A 20,082-nucleotide genomic window follows, 5' to 3' on the forward strand; every position below is an offset into this window, starting at 1 on the left:
CAAGCACATCTGGCCCTGCCATGCATGAGGAATTTCACCATTTTCTGCGATAAAAGGGGCCAGGTGGGAAGCAGAGAGAGAATGGACACATAGTAATGGGTCATTTTGTTCTCATTACTCACCAATTCAGAGACTGCATTTTTAAATTAGAAATCATGAGGAAATTGCTTTTGGTGACCTCTATGAACCGCAGGCCCGTGTCAGTCTGTGAAGGATGCACACACATGGCCTTGTCCGTTGCATATCCCGTTGACATTCTAACCCTGCATCCTGGAAAACAGTGCAGAATACGCCACAGGATTTGCTTGTTCAAAGTTGATGCTGTACTTCAGGGTTTTGTAAAGTTGCCTTGTGAAGGACTTCTTTTTGCTATTGTCCTGCATCAGGCAGTATCAGTTCTGCCAAGAGGGAGACTGGCTGGCATTTCTGCAGATAAGTTGCATGCACCTCTGTCACGCAAAGCTTCCCTAGATTTTGCCTAAGATGGGAAGGAGGTTTGCGTACTGAGATCATAAAACCTCTACTTCTAGAGTAGCTTCTAGAGTATGGCACATATCCTTCATGTTACTCCGAGATTGCCATGGGATATCCAAACTGCATGCAAACTAAGCATGCATTCCTGGGAAGGTGACAAAGAAAAACACGCTGTAAGATGGGAGATTCACACCAACAGGAGCACTCACTACTCTGTATTTGAGAGCAACCAAAAGAATCTCTGTCAGCCTGGGGGTGTTTTGGACTGGACCACACAGAGAAGCCACTGGCATCTGGTCTATCTGGTATCCCCTCTCCCTGCCTCCCTCTACCATTGCAGATAATTCTTTCAACTTCTCTTTCACCAAAATAAAGATATAAAATTCTTTTGCTCATGCAAGTACACCAAAACACTTGCGCTTATGCTTAGTTATAGGTAAGCTGTGGCCAGCAGGATTAGCCCGAGCAACAGAGCCTTAATTTGGAAATTCAAACACAAACTGAGACACAGGAGGTTCCTCCTGAACATGGGGAAACACGTTTTTACTGTGAGGTTGACGGAGCACTGGCACAAGTTGCCAGGGAGGTCTCACAGTCCCTATCCTTGGAGATACTCACAAGCTGTCTGGACGTGGTCCTGGGCAATCGGCTCTAGGTGGTCTTCCGTGAGCACGGGGATCAGACAATATGTCCTTCAGAGGTGCCTTCCAACCCCAGCCATTCTGTGATTCTGTGAGTCTGGCTGTGCTAGCACAGTGATCCAGTTCACTAACTGAGAATAGCTTCTGTTTGGTTAGCATGACCTTGGGCCTCTCTGCGCATCTCAGTGGAGAAAAGTCCTTTTATTTGCCATTGTAAGCCACTTCCAGCTGCAAACAGAGCATCCCCATAAATAGATTTCTTTAGAGCGTCTGCTTGACACAGCACAACCAATCAACTACTATGAAAGAAGGTGCAGAAAAATCAAGATTAAGCAAAGATAAGGATGTAATTACTCTTTTTCAGGGTGTCTTCTTATCCTGCTTCCCATCTGCTGTCAAGAAAAGAACAAGTGAGGGATGACTGCAGGGAATAAGTGTTCTTGCCAGTGAATGCTAAAGCAGCAATGCCTAGGCTGTGCAACAGCAGGAGCTTCCTATACATGTGGTCATTTCCTATCACTCATCTTATTATATGACACTTCGCTTTTTCCCTCTTTCTAAAGAACTTGACCCTGGTTTAAGCAAAGATTAAATAAAATATTTTAAAAAGTTGCTTCCCACAACCTCATAGAGTTCCACTGTCCTTGGAGAAGGTTCAGTGTGTGTAACCAAGACCAAGAGAAGTAACTGTTCGTGGGTAGCTGGGTCTGTCTGTTTCACATCCTGCAGCAGACCAAATATAACCCTGTGCCTGAAGCTAGTTGTTGGAGCTACCATGAAGAACCTTCCCCGGTCCTCAGAGGCACAGCTCTACCAATCCCAATTCCTGGTGTCCAGGTGGGACCACAGGTAGGAGTCTGTTCATCTCCTCTTCTTCAAAGCTCACGAAGCACAGAGAGGGACTGCTAGGAATGTGCTAGAAAGAGTCAAACCAAAGTCTTGTCCTGGCACAGTCATCTGTGACTCACTGTCTAGGTGCTATTTCAGGTACAGTTTGATTTGTGTTGACAATAATAACTTGAGCCACTTCTTGCCCCTCTTGACAATGAGGGAAACCAAACTCTTCCCAGGCATCCCCACTAAGCTATTAATTCAATCACCTCTCTTCTTAGCTGAAGCTCCAGAGGAAAGTTGTGCACTTATTTGAAATATCTTTTGTATGTATTACACCGTTCCCCTGCTTTTTTCTAGCAGAAACCACCAAATAGCAACAATGGCCTTTGTTTTCTCTGCTTGAGACCTCACTTCAACAGCCTTGCTGCTCAGTACCAAGTCCAGTCCATCAGTGTCATCTCCACTCAGTTATTTAGAACACTGAGAGGAAGCAGGCTGCATTTAAAGATGGGAAACAGGTTAGGATAGCAATCAGTCAGGACTTTGGTGCTTCCAGGAAAACACTTGGATAGCGACACTTCATCAACTGTCGAAAAGGTATTGATCCAACCTTGACCTTATGGCAGGAACAGCGGGTAGATGTGTAGCACTCATATCAGTATTCAAAGAGGCCTGGGAGGAAAAATATATTTCAAGTCAGCAGTCACCTATCTGGAGTAAAGCAAGGCTCCTTTCCCTTTATGCTCCTACCAAATACGGGAAACAACTGTCTTTTCTAGCAGAGGTCTGCTGGTATGTTCTTTTCTACTTTGCACTTTGGAAGCTGCAGGCACCAATTACCTCCACTCTTTTTTTATGTCTTTAAAATGACTTGTATACTGAAGCGTTCTGCAGCAGAAAGATGCTGAGACTACAGGAGGTGCAGAAAAAACAGCCCTAGCAGGTGAGGAACCTGTGAATTTATCTGGTATTCTAGTTTGGTCAGAGCCCTTTTTGTCTTGACTCTTTCACCCAACTGAAATGATGTTATCTCAAAAAATGCTTGCTTCCCTTTTGGGACAGCTTCCCCTGAGTGCTGAAGTGATTTGTTTTATTGTTGCTAATACTTACAGACAGTGAATTTGAAAATCTTGTGAATATTTCATGGAAACAGACACAGAGTACAAATAAATCCACATAGATATATATCTAACTTTGCAGATTGATCAAAAGTGATTTTCAGCAAGGCTTTAATAGCTGGTATTCATCAGGGCCTGGGATGAAGTGGATGCAGGGTAGTGTAGTGGATGCAGGCCACTACAATGTAAGTGTGACACATCCGACCCAGATTTTCACACTGGAAATGGTAATATATTTCGCTGTTTTGGGACAGAAGCTATGCTTATGAACCAGGCTAACGAGAAAGAATATTTGTCTACTATGTGAAATAGTAGAAACTAGGTGAAGGCAAAGCAGCGAAAGCAATGTCTCACACAAAACATCTCCAGCTATAATGTCAAAGCATTACCTAGTGAACACACCATACTTGAAACTCAGAGGGACTCACTTTCTTTCAATTATCAGCTGGAGTCATTACTGCAAGTGTGAGGAATATGATGGAGATGAACTCAGTTGATGACTTACTGCTCCCTATGAATTATTTATTTGGCTCAAAAAATAGCCACAGTTTTTGCTGCACAAAGAGAAATTTCAAAGTCATTCCACTAAAGCTGCTTACTAATTCCTCGATGAAGATGGAGCTTGTAGCGAGAGGGTAAAAAGTGGAGCAGGAGTAGACTGGTTAAAACACTTCAGGTGAAATGCTGAGTTAAGCAAACTTTGCCATCAACTTCAGAGACATTGTTTCCCTTCCAGCTCAACAGCGATTGTAGCTGTCTAGTAAACAACTGCTGTTCAGATATTGCAGGCAAACATGTCAACTTTTACACATGCCTTTTCAAAGCCAAAGTTGACATCTTCACACAGCTGCCTGTGCATATGTACCCTCTGTGTGATGCTAATGCTATCTGCAAAACGTTCTTGTGTATTAGAGTCTGATCCTGCAGAGCACCGTGATATGATTCGAAAGAGCATTTAAATGTGTGCTTATATTTGTGCATCCAAGTTGCCAACACGGAGCAGGTACTTAAGTGTTTAGTTGGACCACAGCAAAGAAACCACTGCCTTGTGAAATAAGCTATGACAGACCATACATTTTAACTGGCAGAGCAACACATCCACATTGAAACAAGTGGAGCAAAGTTTTGAAGTATCTTAGGGTAAGTAAACATAATGGAGTTTGGCTTGGTTTTTTTTAAAGCAGAAAACAGGAATCATTCCAACAGACCCTTTAGAGGACATTCCAAAAACACATGGTGATAATATGTGTGGTAAGGTTAAAAACAATTAAATGTAACCATGCTCTTCAGCCTTCTCTTTTCAAAGATTACTCTCACATCCTAGTCTTCCAGATTATAGTTGATATCATCCAATTAGTATAAAAATAATTAAGGTAGACATAGTTTCTGTACTAATTATTGTCATTATTATTCTAAGTAATAAAGCTTTACTTATAACCACAGACCATAAGAAAGACGAGGCATTATGTTGCTGAATCACCTTAATAAGAACCCCAATTTTACTGCCTGCTGTAAACACAAAATATCAAAAAGTTAAACAATGTCTTGAAAGCTAGAACATGTAATTTCACTGCTTAGGGATGGATGGATATATAGACCCCATGCCTGGGCTCTGCTTCCACAGCATTGTTTATGTGAGGAAAGCTTTAGTCAATTTAACAAAGTACTTTAAGTCACCATGCTTAATGTTTTCTTCAAATCCTTTAGTCCTAAGGTGGTTGCCTAGAGTATATAGAGTGAGATAGGATTGTGTTTTGCAGGTGTTCATTCCTTTTCACTGTACACTGGCAGCAGCTTTTTTCAGCAGAAATAATGCCCCAGTCTTAGCAGAAATCTCGCCTTTCCCTTCTGCTTCTCTTTATAAAGTCTCTTAAACAAAGAATCAGTTTTGACATCTCTCTGCCTTACTGAAAGTGCTACAAATTTTAGTCTGTTTGCTTTAATGCATCAAGTCTTGTGTTTATGGTATTACATTAGAAGCTCAGCTTTTCTTTTAGTTAGAACATCTTTAAAACACAGTATAGGGAAGTTCAAAAGCAGAAGACAGTAAGAAATATATATTTTCATACTGAGTCAGAAAATTGCATTTTTTTTTCCTGAGAGCTATGTCTTTAACATGAAACACAACACAAACTGTGCCATTGTGGTGGGCTTACTGGTCATCGTCACATGTGTCAGGGACAGCAGGAGACATGTCTGCAAGCAAGATGACAAAAGCCCTGATCTGCTCATGTAGCGTGTCCTGAAAAAAAGAGCTAAATTGGGCTCTCCTGATATCTCCCTGCTTCTCATGTGTGCTCAGGGCTTGGGCAGATGCTCAGATTTTGATGCAATGATTTACAATTTTACCATCATTATGCATTCATCTACTTTTCTGCAAGGATTAGCAAAAATCGTGTCCCAGTCCCAGCACGCTGTGAAGCAGAGCTATTTGCTCAGGTATCTGTGAAATTCTTCCCCTGTGTAGCATCTAAACTATACAACACAGTTGTCCAAAGGCTAGTCAAGTATTTTACAGTAGTCAAACTCTGATGTGATAGAAAACTATTCCATACTCTGCAGATCAGTGTTTTTCACAGTTTGCTTTACTGCTTGAAAGAGCATTTTATTACTCCTGAGTTCTCAATAAAACTTCTTTGGTCCTATAACAATCAAAAGTATCATGCTATTGGAAGTGCTGTTGACTATAACTGTAATCATTTGTCTTCTATATGGAGGCATTTCTCATTTTTAGGACAGTCTTACAACATGTAACTGGTTAAAAAAAATTTTGCTTCCTACATATTGTGTCCTTCAAAGGCTTTTCCGGACAACAGAGGGAGATTTGCTTGCCAGAAGTGTGTCTTTCATTAACTGAGTATCTCTGAGCTGTACCTTCAACACCAAGCCATGAATTATAACCTGAATTTACAGTGCTACAAACTGAACAAAAAAAGGTTAACAAAAATGCCTGCAGGGATGTAGCAAATGCTGAGGATAAGATTCAGTTACTGCTGTTCATGGTATTCTGCTGCATTGTAACCCAATTTCAAATTAGAGGAAATGTAAAGAATTAAGCAAGATGGAACACTAGGTCATATTAATAGACCATATTAAGACAGTTACAGCAGGGAAATTACATAAACTAACAATGTGTTAGTCATCCATAGGCATTTGCAACAGAAAAATTGAGTTGCCATGGAAGATGCTGATGATGTTTAAAGACGAGGGAAGTGAGAGTCTGACAGTGTGGGCGTATCTGTGTTAGAGTTATTGGTGGTCAAAAGACACATTGTGGCTGAGGCAGGCCTGGTCTAGCAGCTCTGTCATTTACAAACCATCCTTCTGCTATCAGTGCTCCTAAGGCCTATATGGCACAACATGTTTCTTGGACAGACAAGGTTACAGAATTCAGATTTAGAGAGCTGAAATAATATCAGGAGAAAAGTAACATCGGCAGGAAACGAAAAACTCAAAAGACTTCTCTGTATTGATGCTGAAGGCTTTATTTCAAGACTGCAACAGTGTGCTGATCATTAACAAACCAATGCAAAGGAATGGAAATTTCAGCAAGTCTGTTTTCCATCTCTCTGTTTCCTTCATTATTCTTCCATTCAGTAGGATGCTTTTGATTCATTCCCCTGAGTAGGACTAATCATCAGGACAATTAAAGCATGAGACTTCTTCCCAAAAATATGATACTGGATAGCTTTTGTTCCTTTAATTGCAGGATTCGAACATGCCAGGTTTTCTCATCTAAATATCAGGAGCATTCCTTGTTTTTTCTTTTTACCAAAGACCCTCACACTTGTATTTTCAGTGGGAACACAAGCCATTTTGATTTAAAAGCCCATGCCAAAAATAATTAGGCCCTTTTCTCTGCTCTAAGGATCAGCCATATGGAGCTAGCACCCGTCTGATCCTGCCAAAGGTGCTCGTCCTTGGATACCGCAGCAAGTTTCACTAAAAACCCAAGTCACTGAATGAGAACTGTTAGTGTTAGTAGTTCAGTTTCTTCTCCTCAGATACAAGCAATGCCATCCCTCAGGTGCTCCCCAGCACAACAGAACAGCAGAGGAAATGGCTGAGGTGTAGCAGAGCAAGAGACCTACTCTAGGGAGGAGAGAGAGGAGAACCTGGGAACAACTAGTCAACACTGCTGTCAATCAAGAAGTCATTTCGGTACCACAAAAACACATTTAATTCCTAGACCCTCTGATTCTTGCAATTACAGATGGATGTTCCTTCCTGTGACTTCAGCTATCCTGGCAGCACCATGGCATTTTGTTCAACATGAAGTTAGAAGTCACCCTTGAAGCTGAGAGCAAGTACTGCAGCCAGAGGCTAGATCAGAATTTTGTTCCTGCCACAAAGATTTATGTCAATATCTGTTCCTTACCATTATAGCCAAGCACTTCAGAAATACGAATGAAAGCAACACTATTATTTTTCCTCTTCTAAATCATAGTAGCTGACTTGTCCAGGAGAACAGGGGGAATCTGTAGTGCAGAGAAACGCAATGGCAGATGTTGAGACCCCCGCTAGCTGGGGACACATTGCTGCTCAGTGGGTTTTCTTCTTTTCCCAGACAATTCATGTCTTGAACACTAACATTCTATTTCAAATATTTGATGGGCAGTTTTTGTCATAACTTATTTGCTTAAGTTCTCCAGGGTGTTTAGGCGCTTGAGTTTCCAGATACTCACTTAGAAAAAAAAATAATCCGACTCTTTAATTACTTTTTCCTCATGACTGAAGCCAAAGTACCATTCTCCTTGAAAGTTCAAGAGAAAAGACCAAATGAATTTCAAGGGCCAGCTTGCACTTGGTGGAATGTTCTTGCAGAATCTGTAGCTTCAAAGCATAGTAACAACTTCTCTTTTCTTATTTCTACTCAAGTATCCACACCAACATCATCCCCCTAAGCCCTCCATAATTCTTTGCATTTATGAATGAATGAAAGAAAAGGACGACAGCAACAACAGAACAACAGCAGGAAACAAATATCACTAGCCTTTTCATTTGTGGACAAGGCAAAAGAAGACAATCTGGTCTTTATAGAGACCATAAAGGGACTATGGAGAGCCTTTATGTGACTCAAATGTCATGGCAAAAGATGTGAACAAAAAATAAACATCTTGACAAATTGGAAATGCTATCAGATGTCACATCTCAGCAAATAAGTGCTCTGAACACTTTAGAGAGTCTATCTCTTTTCTTGAGACCATAGCTGGATGAATTATAGAGTATCTCAAGTTTAAAGGGCCCATTAGGATCCTTTAGTTTAGCTCCCTACTTCTTGTGGGATACCTGAAACTAAATCATACAACTAAGGGCATCATCCAGACACTCCTTGAACTCTGGTGCTGTGATCACTTCCCTGGGGAGCCTGTTCCAGTGATCAACCACCCTCTCAGTGAAGAAACTTTTTCTAATGTTCCATCTGAACTTGCCTGACAGTCCTTTGTGTCATTCCTTTTCCTCATGTCCTATCACTAGTTACTAGACAGAGGAGACCAGCACCTCCCTCTTTAATGCTCCCCTTGAGGAAGTTGCAGATTGCAATGGGGTCTGCCCTCAGCCTTCTCTTCTCCCAGCTGAACAAACAAAGTGACTTGAGCTGCTCCTCATATATTTTGCCCTTGAAACCTTTAGCCATCTTGATCGCTCTCCTCTGGACACACTCTAATGGTCTGATGTCCTTCTTATATTGCAGTGCCCCAAACTGCACACAATATTCAAGGTGAGGCCGCCCCAGGTCAGAGCAGAGCGGGACAATCCCCTCCCTCAACTGACTGGTGATGCTTTGCCTGATGCCCCCAGGACAGGGTTGGCCCTCCTGGCTGCCAGGGCGCTGCTGACTCAACTTGCCATCAACACAAAGAGATCTTTCCACGGGGCTGCTCTGCAACCTCTCACACTGTAGTTTGTATGTACCACCAAGATTACTTCATTTCAGATAGAGAATCCAGTACTTGCTCTCATTAAATTTCATGTGGTTGGTGATTGCCCAGCTCTCTAGTCTATCCAGATCTCTTCTGTACACCGGAGAAGGGCCTAATATTTTGTTGGCATTCATGACCTGTGATTTCTTTCCACAGATGCTGTTTTCACATTACTCCAAATCCTGCTTTCCTGTCATAAGCTATAGTTCTTGACTCAAAAGCTATGACTTGAATCTGACTATATAAAAACACACATTGCTTAGTTGCATCCAACTCAACAAGATTTCAAGGCCATGCTGTACCAATAATCTCTTCCTGTCCTTAACATTCTGCAACGTTCTTCCAGATGACTATTTCAGAACACAAAAACCAATAAACAGCTACTGCCAGAATCTACAAAGCCCAGCATCCTACTCCATGTTGATGTCTAAAACAGTTTGATTTCAAACCTTCTGTTTTGCTGCATGCAGGTAGTAATGATTGCATGGGTGCAAAAGTAAAACTAACACAGTTCACTTCAAACCAAACCAGATGCTCGTCATCTGTAGCAGGATCTCTGTGTGCAAATTGCCTGGATGCAGTCTGGTCTTTTTTCCCTGAATTTGAAACTGAACTGTGAAAGACTTTTAAGAAGTACTTGGAATAATGTACCCGGTAGGTGCAACTGTGGCTTAAGATGACACAGATGATGCAAAGGTCCATGATTCAAATTTCATTACAACAATGACAGATAGTATTGTGTAAATGTTCCCCACCCCAAATTTGCCCACCAACGTGATCTTACTCTGAAAAGTGAATAAAATTCCAAGGACAAGTAAATACACGCATCTCTGTCACTAAAGTGACTTCAAAAAAACTGGAGTCTTTGCTGGGGTGGATGAAGACAAACAGACTGTCCACTTCCAGGGACAATGAAGACTTCAGCTTACTAAAACAAAAGGTCTATCTGACCTACACTAGAGGAAAGAAATGCAAAATATTACAGTAAAGCAGGCACTATCCTCAAAGAAAAATAATGAAGATATTTTATTCTTCTTGAGAAAAATACCAGAACTATAGATTTATAAGAGAACAACATCTTGGCAGAAAATAGGAGAAAGGAAACTAGAAAATATATCAGGAAAATAGATCTAAAATCAACTTGAAAATTGCAACTTTAAAGAAACAAGCAAGCACAAAATTTGCAATACTGACCTTGAGCTACAGATAAACTGTCCTATATATAAAGGGAAATAGAGGTAACCAAACATCTGCCTGCATAGTAGCAATTCTAGTCACCAATAAATATTTTTCTGCATAAATAAAACTCTACATCTGTTTCCCCTAATTCTATACCTGTATGTTGATGTTTCAGTAAATATATTGTATTTAATAAAACTTGTAATATCTGCCTATGTTTTGCCTGTGCAAAATAACACAGGGAAGCTAAAGTATTTTCTATGCAATCTGTTCAATCATAGTTCTCTGTATGTTACGTGAATTGTTGTCATTATCTGCTAGCCAGCCAGGTTACTAAACATTATATAGCATTCTGAAAAATAAATTGCCACTTTGCAATAAATATTAGAAATAAAAAGTTGTTTTAAGCTTCAGTGTTTTGCTAGTAAAAAAAAACTCAATGAAACTGAAAAGAAATGTGCCTTAAAATATGGGAACACAGTCCTTTCAGTTAAAGCCATGTGAGAAAAACAAAACTGAAAGGTAGTGAAGATACATCATCATCCTAAAGTTCATCTGCCACTAAGTCACTACGGCAGATTAATTTGTTGAGAGAAATTGTAAACAGAGAAAACTTAAATTAAGAGTCACGAAAGGTAGTCACAACTGGAGCATAGTCAGGAGAGCCTTCTTAATGTCCGAAGTAATGCCTAAAACTTAGATACGTTAATTTATTAAATCAATACCACAGTACATCAGTCAACAGTTATTCTGTGTTATTAATGCAAATACCGCATTTCTTGAGAGATGCAGAAATAGTGAATGCCTCTGAACAACAGAGGAAGTTGTAAAGAAAATTATTGTCTTTTCATCAGTATCTTTTTTCTTTTATAAATGTCTACTAAATAACTATCTTATAATGTCAGTTTAAGAAACACTGGTAACTCTGAGGCATGAAATAAGCTTCTTCTGAACTCCCAGTAACAGTAAGATTAAAAGATGACATCAGATTTTTTCATCTGAGAGGTCTCCCGGAACCCAGAGTTAGGAAAGAATGTGAAGTTAAGATAGTATTAGGCCACAAGTATAACTTTCCATATATATTTAAATCTCAAAGTCAGTGAATCTAATCAGAAGCATTAGTGTTCAAAATCGCTACAGCAAATCATCAGCAGGAGCAAAAGTATTGATTCTGACTGCACCTGCAAAGAGATTATTCATCATTCCACATCTGGACAACATTTTCAGAGGCAAGTAGAAAATTAGCCTTCTAGAACAGGAATTATATATGAAAGAGGTCAGAATTGAAAATTAAAAGCATGGCCAGTTGCAGTTAAAAAACTGAAGAAGGTTTAAATTTGATTTGTATTTGTAAATGGACTACTTCTATTCCCTTGATTCCCTTGGCTCCCTTGCCATGCATCTTCTGATGATGCCTCTGAATACAAACCTAACTGAATGTTTCTCCTGACCTTCATAACTTGTCAATAAAGTAAGACATATTCACCAACAGAGCAGAACATCCCGTCCTGCCAAAAGAAAATCCCAAGTAAATTAAAGGATTGAAAATGTGGCTCCAAGCCAGAGACAAAACCCTTATTTAGCACAATTGGACAAGAACTCACTCCAGCTGAACTCAAGTCACTGAACAGCACCTATCAAGGCACTGCATGCTTTTTCTATGCATCAGGAAGAAAGAAGTGTTGGGATATCCCTTTTAGTTTTGTGTTATTTCTTGTGTTATTGAAGGTACATCCACAATCACTGAAGGGTGGGGAGAATGTGGTTCTGTGTCCTACAAGGTTCTCCATGACACAGCAGGTTTTGCTGAAGAAAAGAAAATGCCACAAGTCTAGTACCATCTACTCACCAGAAATCTATGTGAATCATACAATGTGTTACAGCAATAAATTATCTGAAAGTCAAGATGCTCATAATAACTTTAAGGTCTCCAGACAGACCTGTGGAGCACTCCTGATTTTTGTTCTTTTAGCAAAAACCAAGTAGATTTTCAGGACACCTATGAATCATTCATCCTATTTCTCCTACAACTTCTTAACAAGAAACTGGGCAAACTAAAAAGACTCAAATGTCCATACCCACTCAGCAGTTTTCAGGTTCCCAGCAAAAATGTTTGAAAAAGATAATTGGAAAAGATACTATTTTCTTTTATGTTGTGCTTTTGGGATGCATCTTTGTTCTCACATGTTGGTACTTTTGCTAAGATTTATGCCTACTTAAATTCACCCCCAGCATCTTTTGAAATCTGTATTTAACAGCTTGATACCAGTGCCTTAATCTTCAGCAAAAGATCCAATCATCTCTTGGAAGGGTATTACTTTTCTTATCTAATGGTAGTTTTGAAAAAAAAATATTCATCACTCCAGAGTTTACACCTTCAACCTTGTCAAAAATCTTCTCTATATCTGGAAAATACCCCCTAAATAAACTTTATTGTGTTTTATTTTGTTTTTAATTCAAACTATATAATAAAATGAATCCCAAAAAGGCTCAGTCATCAGCTACAGTAATTTCACCATGTACTCATTTTCACTGAAATTTCAGCTCACTGTTAAAGGGAAGATATCACATCTCTAGTAAAAAAATCTGCATTTCATTGATATTCCATCTTATCTTGATTATTCTATTAAAGCATTACTACTCTTTAGAAGGATGTATATTGAAATGTGCACAAAGTGGAACAAAACATCTGATTTAAAAGTGAGTGTGCATACCTACTGAAACTTTCAGCTATGCAATTTACCAGATGTCAAGGGAGAAATATTATATCAGAATATTCACTGAAATATCCCAAGCCACTTTCCAATGCAATTTGGGCTGGACTACAACAATAGCTTCAGGGGCTGTTCTTTTGTCAGTGAAAGTCAATGCAAATTTTGCTGCTGACTTCAGTACAGAAACACACTCTACTGTAAATCAGCATTTTGGATACTTCCAAAAATGTATCAGAAAACTGATTTAGCCCTAAATGTTTAGGATCCACTTGCTCATGGTGCTTGAGGCTTCTGACACCACACAATCAATGTGCCTAATGAAAACATGAGTTAAAACCTCCCCTACCACATGTAGGGCTCAGCAAAACATTTAGGTAAGAAAGAAAAGAAAGGACAGGAGTTGTCTCTGATTAAGTTTAAACATGCGTGACTTGCAGGGGACCACTGACAAAAACCAGCTGTCATAAATAAACAAATGAACAGTGCTCATAAACTTGTGCTTTTGGCCAGTGATGCACAGAGACCAGGTTGTGCCAAAGGTCCCCAAGAGCCCTGCCTCGCTGCTGGCTGGAGCAGCTGTAGCAAAGTTTTTGTTATCAGCACTGCAGCTCAAACAACAGGCACTGCAGCGTTAATCTCCACCATCTGTAGGAAAACATTCGTTGAAAGCCACCAATAATGTGATACCACTATTATTCTACCATCAACAGCAGAAATAAAACTCATCAGCACATTGTAAAACAACTCCCGTTCAACATCACAATCCTCCACTACACAGCTTGCTCTCCCCCAACTCAAAAACACTGGCAAAGGGTGGCAGTGATGTAGAAAGAGGCCCAAAGAGGCCAGCAGGAACTGCAGATGCTTCACTTTCATACACAAAATGGAAGAAGTCACCCACCTTTAGGATGAAAGAGGCAACACATGCCAGTAAGACACTCTGCTGGAACCATAAGGTTTATTTCGTGTGAATCGTTTGTTCCTGGAATGTGCAGTACTAGATTCTCAAGCACGAACACTCAAGAGCAGCTGGTCATAAAACTCTGCACTTCAAAACGATTCGCAGAAAAAGATCACCGTAAACATAAATGCTGTTTTTAAAAAGCAATACTGAACAATTCAAACTGCCAGCTGATTCCGTGAAAATGTGCTTGATGGGAGACGATGTTCACTGATGGAAGGAATCAACATATATTTGCTGTCTGCGGTTGATATGTTTCCCACAGTTACAGAAGGAGGACAGTAGAATTAACTGTTCTCCATCAGCCTTGCACAGCGAATTAACAAGCATGAAAGCTGAGAAGAAAGAAGAATGCAGTCACCATGCACAGCCTGTGCTCACGAGAAAGACCGAATGTTTCGGACAGCTGTACCAAAACCTAATTGAGTTCCTATTCACCTGTTATGAATCTGATTCCCTCCCTCTGCTCAGCCCCCAAATACTCTTTCACACAAAGACAGTACAAACGTGTACATAGAGATATCAGCTAAAAAATGACAACTGTTCTTGTCAGAAAGCAGGTGGATTATGAATTAATTTTAACTGTTGCTGTGAAAGACTTGATAGCACGATGAAAAGAAGATGCAGTGCTACGCAGAGATTAGGGCTTTTTAAATGTTCTGTTTTAAACTTCTGTTTTAGAAAATCAGTATTAAGAAAATATTTTCACAATGCTACAGAAAATACATGGACTAATTACACTGAAGATTTCATGTTTTTATGGCATCAGGAATTTATGTCTTTGTCAGAAGTTGGCATTTTCTAATGCTCCCTACACATCCCTGAAGTGACTGCTTCTGCCCTCCAAGTGAGAAAACAAATTTGAAACACCAAAGTATCACAGCATCCCCCAAATGCAATACTTCCCAAATTCCCTCTGACTCACCTGCTGATCTCCTGCATGGGCATGCATGACGTGGGTCTGATGGATTGTACAGTTCCAACTTTCCCTTTTATTTCCCCAGAGCATTACATATATTTTTCAAGACAGAACGTGAAAGTTTTTCTGAGTCATAAATGGCTACTGAGAGGCCTTAGCTTGGATGCTGGTTTTGGAGCAATTTGGGGTGTCAATTGCTACCTTTTCTCAATACCTACAGAACCATCACATACAGAGTTAGCTATAAAGCAGTCAGGTTTTCTGTCTGTCCTCCGGAACAAACTGATATATTTAGTCAACAGTCTCATTTCAAATCCAGGACTTTATTAAGTCAGAATAGACTTTACAGTGGTTGAACATGTATAGTTTTAGTTAAAACTTGGTGATGACATACATCATGCAAGTGTGCTTAAAGTGTTCATTAGTGAGCTCGCATGTAAAGTCCTAAATTGAGCACAGAGCTTCAGGGAAGATGCTGGAGACTGTTTGTCCATACAGGAAACAGATTTGTCTTCCACAGTGTGATGTATCCATTGGCAAACGGATATACCAGTTCACTGAAGTATTTTAAGAATGAAAGTGCTGGTGTGCATGACTCACATTTTATTAAGGTAATGACCATAATGCATTCTATTTAGATATGCATCTCGTTGCTGAAGATGATCTTGGCATGAGAGTAGCAATATACCTATGATATTCCAGAGCATTACACAATCTTTTGTCCTATTTGTGGACAAAAGAAATGCTTGCAATCTAATAAAAGATTACAATTGCTACCAGAATGCAATCAAAACACATTACTAATAAGCAAAAGAGCGCAATCTTAAGGCAAATTATAGATACACACATGCCTACATGAAAAAATCAGGGAAATGGTTGACAGGTTGTCTGAAAATAATTATTTATTCCATGATTCTTGATTTCCTTTCCCCTGCAAAGACTTAAATCATCCCATTTCACATTTAGATGCAGTTTGAATTGCATCTTGCAAAGCAGACATTCTGATGTAATTAACCACCAATATTATTTTGGAAGAAAACTGCCCAGACTCATAATTGTTGCTGCTGCTGCTGACAATGCACACGGAAGTACCTGGGCAGTGTGACTGGCACGTGAGAAAAACAGAGGTAAGTTCTGCTCACCTTCCTCGCACAAGTCATCCCAGTCAAAACTGATGATAGAAAAGTGGGTGTGCATGAAGAAGGGAAGGTCATGTAACCTTGCTATTTCTGCCATGCAAAGTGAAGGAGTAGTTAGTTAAGGTGTGCGTGTCAGGTGGGGGAAAGATGCAGTCTCCTGTCAATGCATGGTCCCTGTCACATCATGGACCCTACAAGTACCAGAGGCAATATCAAAAATCCTACCTGCTTCAAGGGCACAGGATTGGGCCCCAGACAAGCAGGGAAGGTGAGTGGTCACTTTTAAGGAAACCTTTAGCACCTCAAAAATTTGGTCGTTAGGATAAGTCTCTGCCTTAGAACAAGAATGATTGACAGGCAGACTGGAAAGGCTCAAAAATCCAGCCTGCAGAAGCCAGGTAGAAACACAACCCTCTGACTTGGCAGAGCTAGTAACAGGCAGCTAAATCCCTGCAAACAAATGACAAAAAAAGGAGAAAAACACCAAAATTCAAGCAGCTGTTGAGGCAGCAACACAGATGAAATCCCAAAATGATCACTCAGGCAGGGAGTTTCATCAGGATGAATTGTCCAGACCTGCAGCAGTGCACTTATCCCAACAAGAGGTACTATCCAAGAAACACAAAGAAATAACTTAAGAGATTCCAAACTGGAGTTGATTGCTTTCAGATTACAAAAACAGAACTCTCTTGCAAACTACAGAATAACTCAATATTTTGAAAAGGTATCGGTCATGTTTCCACACTGCATATACCTGCTTTACGTGGACAGTTTTCATATTAATATATATACTGAACACACACAAATACACAAAATCTGTCTCTGTTTATATCATGCTCTAAACATAGAATTTATACAGCTTTAAATATGTATATATGAGGATTAAAGAGAAATTCCTTCACCCTATACAGCTTCAATTCAACAAAGCATGCACATGAACCCTAAATAGGCATTTCCAGATAGTGTAACATCTTTTATTTTAAAGAGATACATTAATCAATCTTAGCTAGCCTCAAACTGATGTTGATAGATAAAACCATTTAAAATGAACTACTGATGGATTTTATTTTCAGTAGTACTGGGAAAATCTATAAAGCATAAGTACAAAGGAGAGTCAAGTATTTAAAGGTTTTGGGTTTGGGCTTTCCCCTGCATTTCAGTGCAGTTTTGAAAGTGACAGTGAAATCATGTCACTATTCCTGGAGTGAGCATAAAACGTGTTTAGAGGTTAGAATAAGCTTATATATGCCTTCCCTATCTATTTGATTAGAAACATCTCTAAGCCAGGGAGAAATACGACTGTCAACCAAACCAAAATGATTTAGCACACAAATCCAGGGGCTGGATTGCTACAGAGGAGGCCTGAAACATCCCTCAGAAATGCCTGTGTGCACACTGCTGAATAAAGACAAAAATAGACTCCTTGGTGCAGGCAAACAGCAAGCCAACTATTTTTAACTTGGGTCTTCAAATGCATTTTTAAGTTGCTTACATTTAAAACCAAACTTAACCATCTACAGGCAGTTTGACTTGATGAGTAGGTATGAAAAATACTTTTCAAATCTTCTGCATTTCACATACTTATTACATAAAAATAAAATTTACTTGTTCATTAGATCGAATGGATTTTCAGTAATTTAAACAAACTTTTCTTAGTATAAACATATTTTTGCAGAACAAATTTGTGTCTACATAAATACAAATAAGATTTTACTGGCCTCATGACAGCTTTGTGACAGTCTTGAGAAATGACAAGAGAGCTTAAATGCCTGCCTATGATCAACACACACCACACACACCCCTTGGCTTTCCAACTGGTCACATCTTCGACTGTGTAAGGAAACAGTCATCCCTATCACCCATAAAAGCAAAGCTGGCTCATTCAAATACAGGGATACTTAAGTTCTGCCTTTTGTAACTGCCCCTTGAAAGCAGCAAAACACATTGCAAGAGGTGACGGGTGCTTGCAATAAGAGCATCTGGGCTGCACAGCAAGCTTGACTGAACAAATGTACAGCTATTCCTCATATCAGAACCCACGTCTGCCAGCTGTGGGCCAGTGCTCTCCTGCCCCTCCTGCAGCTGCAGCATGGGAAGCATTTGACAGCCCTGCAGAGATGACACAGGGGTGCAGCAAGAGCAACAAGTAGCTTTAGGCTGAGTGCCCCACTTTGTCTTCTGCACAAAGGTGAGGAAAGCCAGCTGAATGCCTCTGCTGAGGTTTTGTCTCCCAGTTAATCTGCTTCTATGGGTTTCTACTTAGATGTCATATATTTCTTGTCATTAGTCAGATGAGCAGTCCAGCATGGAAGCCCCTAGAATTATTTGCATGATTAATCAAGTCAACAGAACACCTACAAACCTAAGACTTCAGAAATTATGTCTCTGCCTTCAAAACACTGGAGGCAATTTATGCCCACAGTGAGGTCTGCTTAAAGCCAGCTGAAGCACTTACACGAGGAAACACACAAGGAAAAGTTATAAATGTGAGGTAGACCATGACTTTCTTGAATTGCCCTAAAGAGAAGCAATCAACACCACAGTGGGCACAGGAGCAACATTTTCTTCCAAGTAAGCTCAAGCAAAATGACCTATTCTCATCTCAGAAACAAATTTAGAAAACAGTCTAGTATCATTGATCAAAAAAGCAGAGTCCGAAGTCAGCAAGTGTGAGAAAGGACTTACAAGCTGGGACACACCAACAAATGAAATACAGATCCCACTGAACTACAAAGGAGTTTGGGTAGGCACTGAAGGGACTCTGGGTTTTGCTAGCTGTGGCTCAAGATTTTCATGGACTCCCATTTAGACAGGCTTAAATGCCTGTCCCAGCTTTCAGCCTGTAGACAGAACCTCGCCTTTAGAAATACACTTTGTCAGCTCCTATGCAGCTGAGGAATAGTCCTTACCCAAGGCTAGCCTGCCTGATTATACAATAGCCTTATGATCACACAGTTTAACTCCTCTCAAGCCTTTGTCTGGTAACACCTGTGATAAACAGTACTGACTACCTTGTAAACAGGCAAACTCCCTTGAACTTCAGAAAAAAACATTCTTCCAAGTGCCATAGATTTACAGCAAAATGCTTGCAGAGTTCAGTTCCCACTAAGACCTGTGGATAACTGAATTCAAAGCATGGCTTCCTAACACCTACACACACACATACAGACAGAGCAGCTCTGAGAAATTATGTTTTTTAAAGATTCAAAAAAGAACACAGTACCAAAAATGCAACATTGCAGTTCATTTTCTATGCAAATGAAGAACAATTGTTACAAAAAATACGGCACGATAACAGAGGAGAAGATTGTTTGGCTGCTGCAGGAAAGAGAAGCTGAACATGGGCTGCAAGGACAGACCTGAAGTGCATAGTTACTGCTTCTTTTACATTCAGAGAAGTTTCCACTAAAAGAAATGTATTTACCCACCGGAGTAAGGACATATTGTTTCAAAGCAATCAGTCTTAGTCTAGATGTGACTCTAGACCAAAAAATATTAGAATAATGCAGCCAAGCTTCACCTAACTTCAAATTCATTTAGGCTAATGCACAGCAAAACTGGGTCTATGTTTTCATTTGCAAAACTGCAGAGTGTCACGGAGCTACTTTATCTCGTCTGCTGCAAGCAGATGTTGAGCAGATACTGTCTAGAAATGCAAACTGAAAACCCCACCGGTTCTGGATGGCTACCCCGAGCTGTGCTCGTGTCACCCGACTACTCGCGGTCTCATCTGCCGGCTGCTTTCTGCGATGACCGGATCACAGAAACCCTGCGGGAGGACCGAGCAAGGCTCGGCCGGATATTTTCACACCAAGCCTAGCGACCACCCCTTCTCCGCCGAGACACCATCGGCAGCACACCCCAAGGATGGAAGCCAGGGAAGGAAACCCTCCTTCCCTGGCGCGTCTCTCCGCGGACCGGCCGCGCCCTGCACCGCGCTCAGCACCGAGCTCAGCACCGCGCTCAGCACCGCGGACAGCGCCCCGAGCGCACCGGGAGCTCCCGGGGCGTCCGGCCGGGACCCGCCGCCTCGGCGCCGGGGAAAGCGGCCCTGCGAGCGGGCTGCCCGCCGGGAGCGCGCACACACACACGGACACACGGACACACCGACACACGGACACACGGACACACACACACACCACACACCGCGGCGCCTCCGTCACTCACCACATCCTCCGA

At 40.7% G+C, this 20,082-nt stretch overlaps 1 protein-coding gene across 1 annotated transcript in view; it reads right to left on the bottom strand.

Moving 5' to 3' along the window:
• Positions 1-14,819, bottom strand: part of LOC113981308 (pro-neuregulin-1, membrane-bound isoform-like) — a 307,634-nt gene extending 292,815 nt beyond the window's left edge. The window contains exon 1 of the mRNA XM_027708631.1: positions 14,771-14,819. Within this exon, the coding sequence (XP_027564432.1) occupies positions 14,771-14,793 (23 nt within the window). The 5' untranslated portion in view covers positions 14,794-14,819. The remainder of the gene's footprint in view (positions 1-14,770) is intronic.
• Positions 14,820-20,082: the final 5,263 nt, after the last annotated feature.

This window comes from Neopelma chrysocephalum, unplaced genomic scaffold (assembly GCF_003984885.1).
Source record: "Neopelma chrysocephalum unplaced genomic scaffold, ASM398488v2 Primary Assembly neopelma1_96431, whole genome shotgun sequence".
Classification (NCBI taxonomy): domain Eukaryota; kingdom Metazoa; phylum Chordata; class Aves; order Passeriformes; family Pipridae; genus Neopelma; species Neopelma chrysocephalum.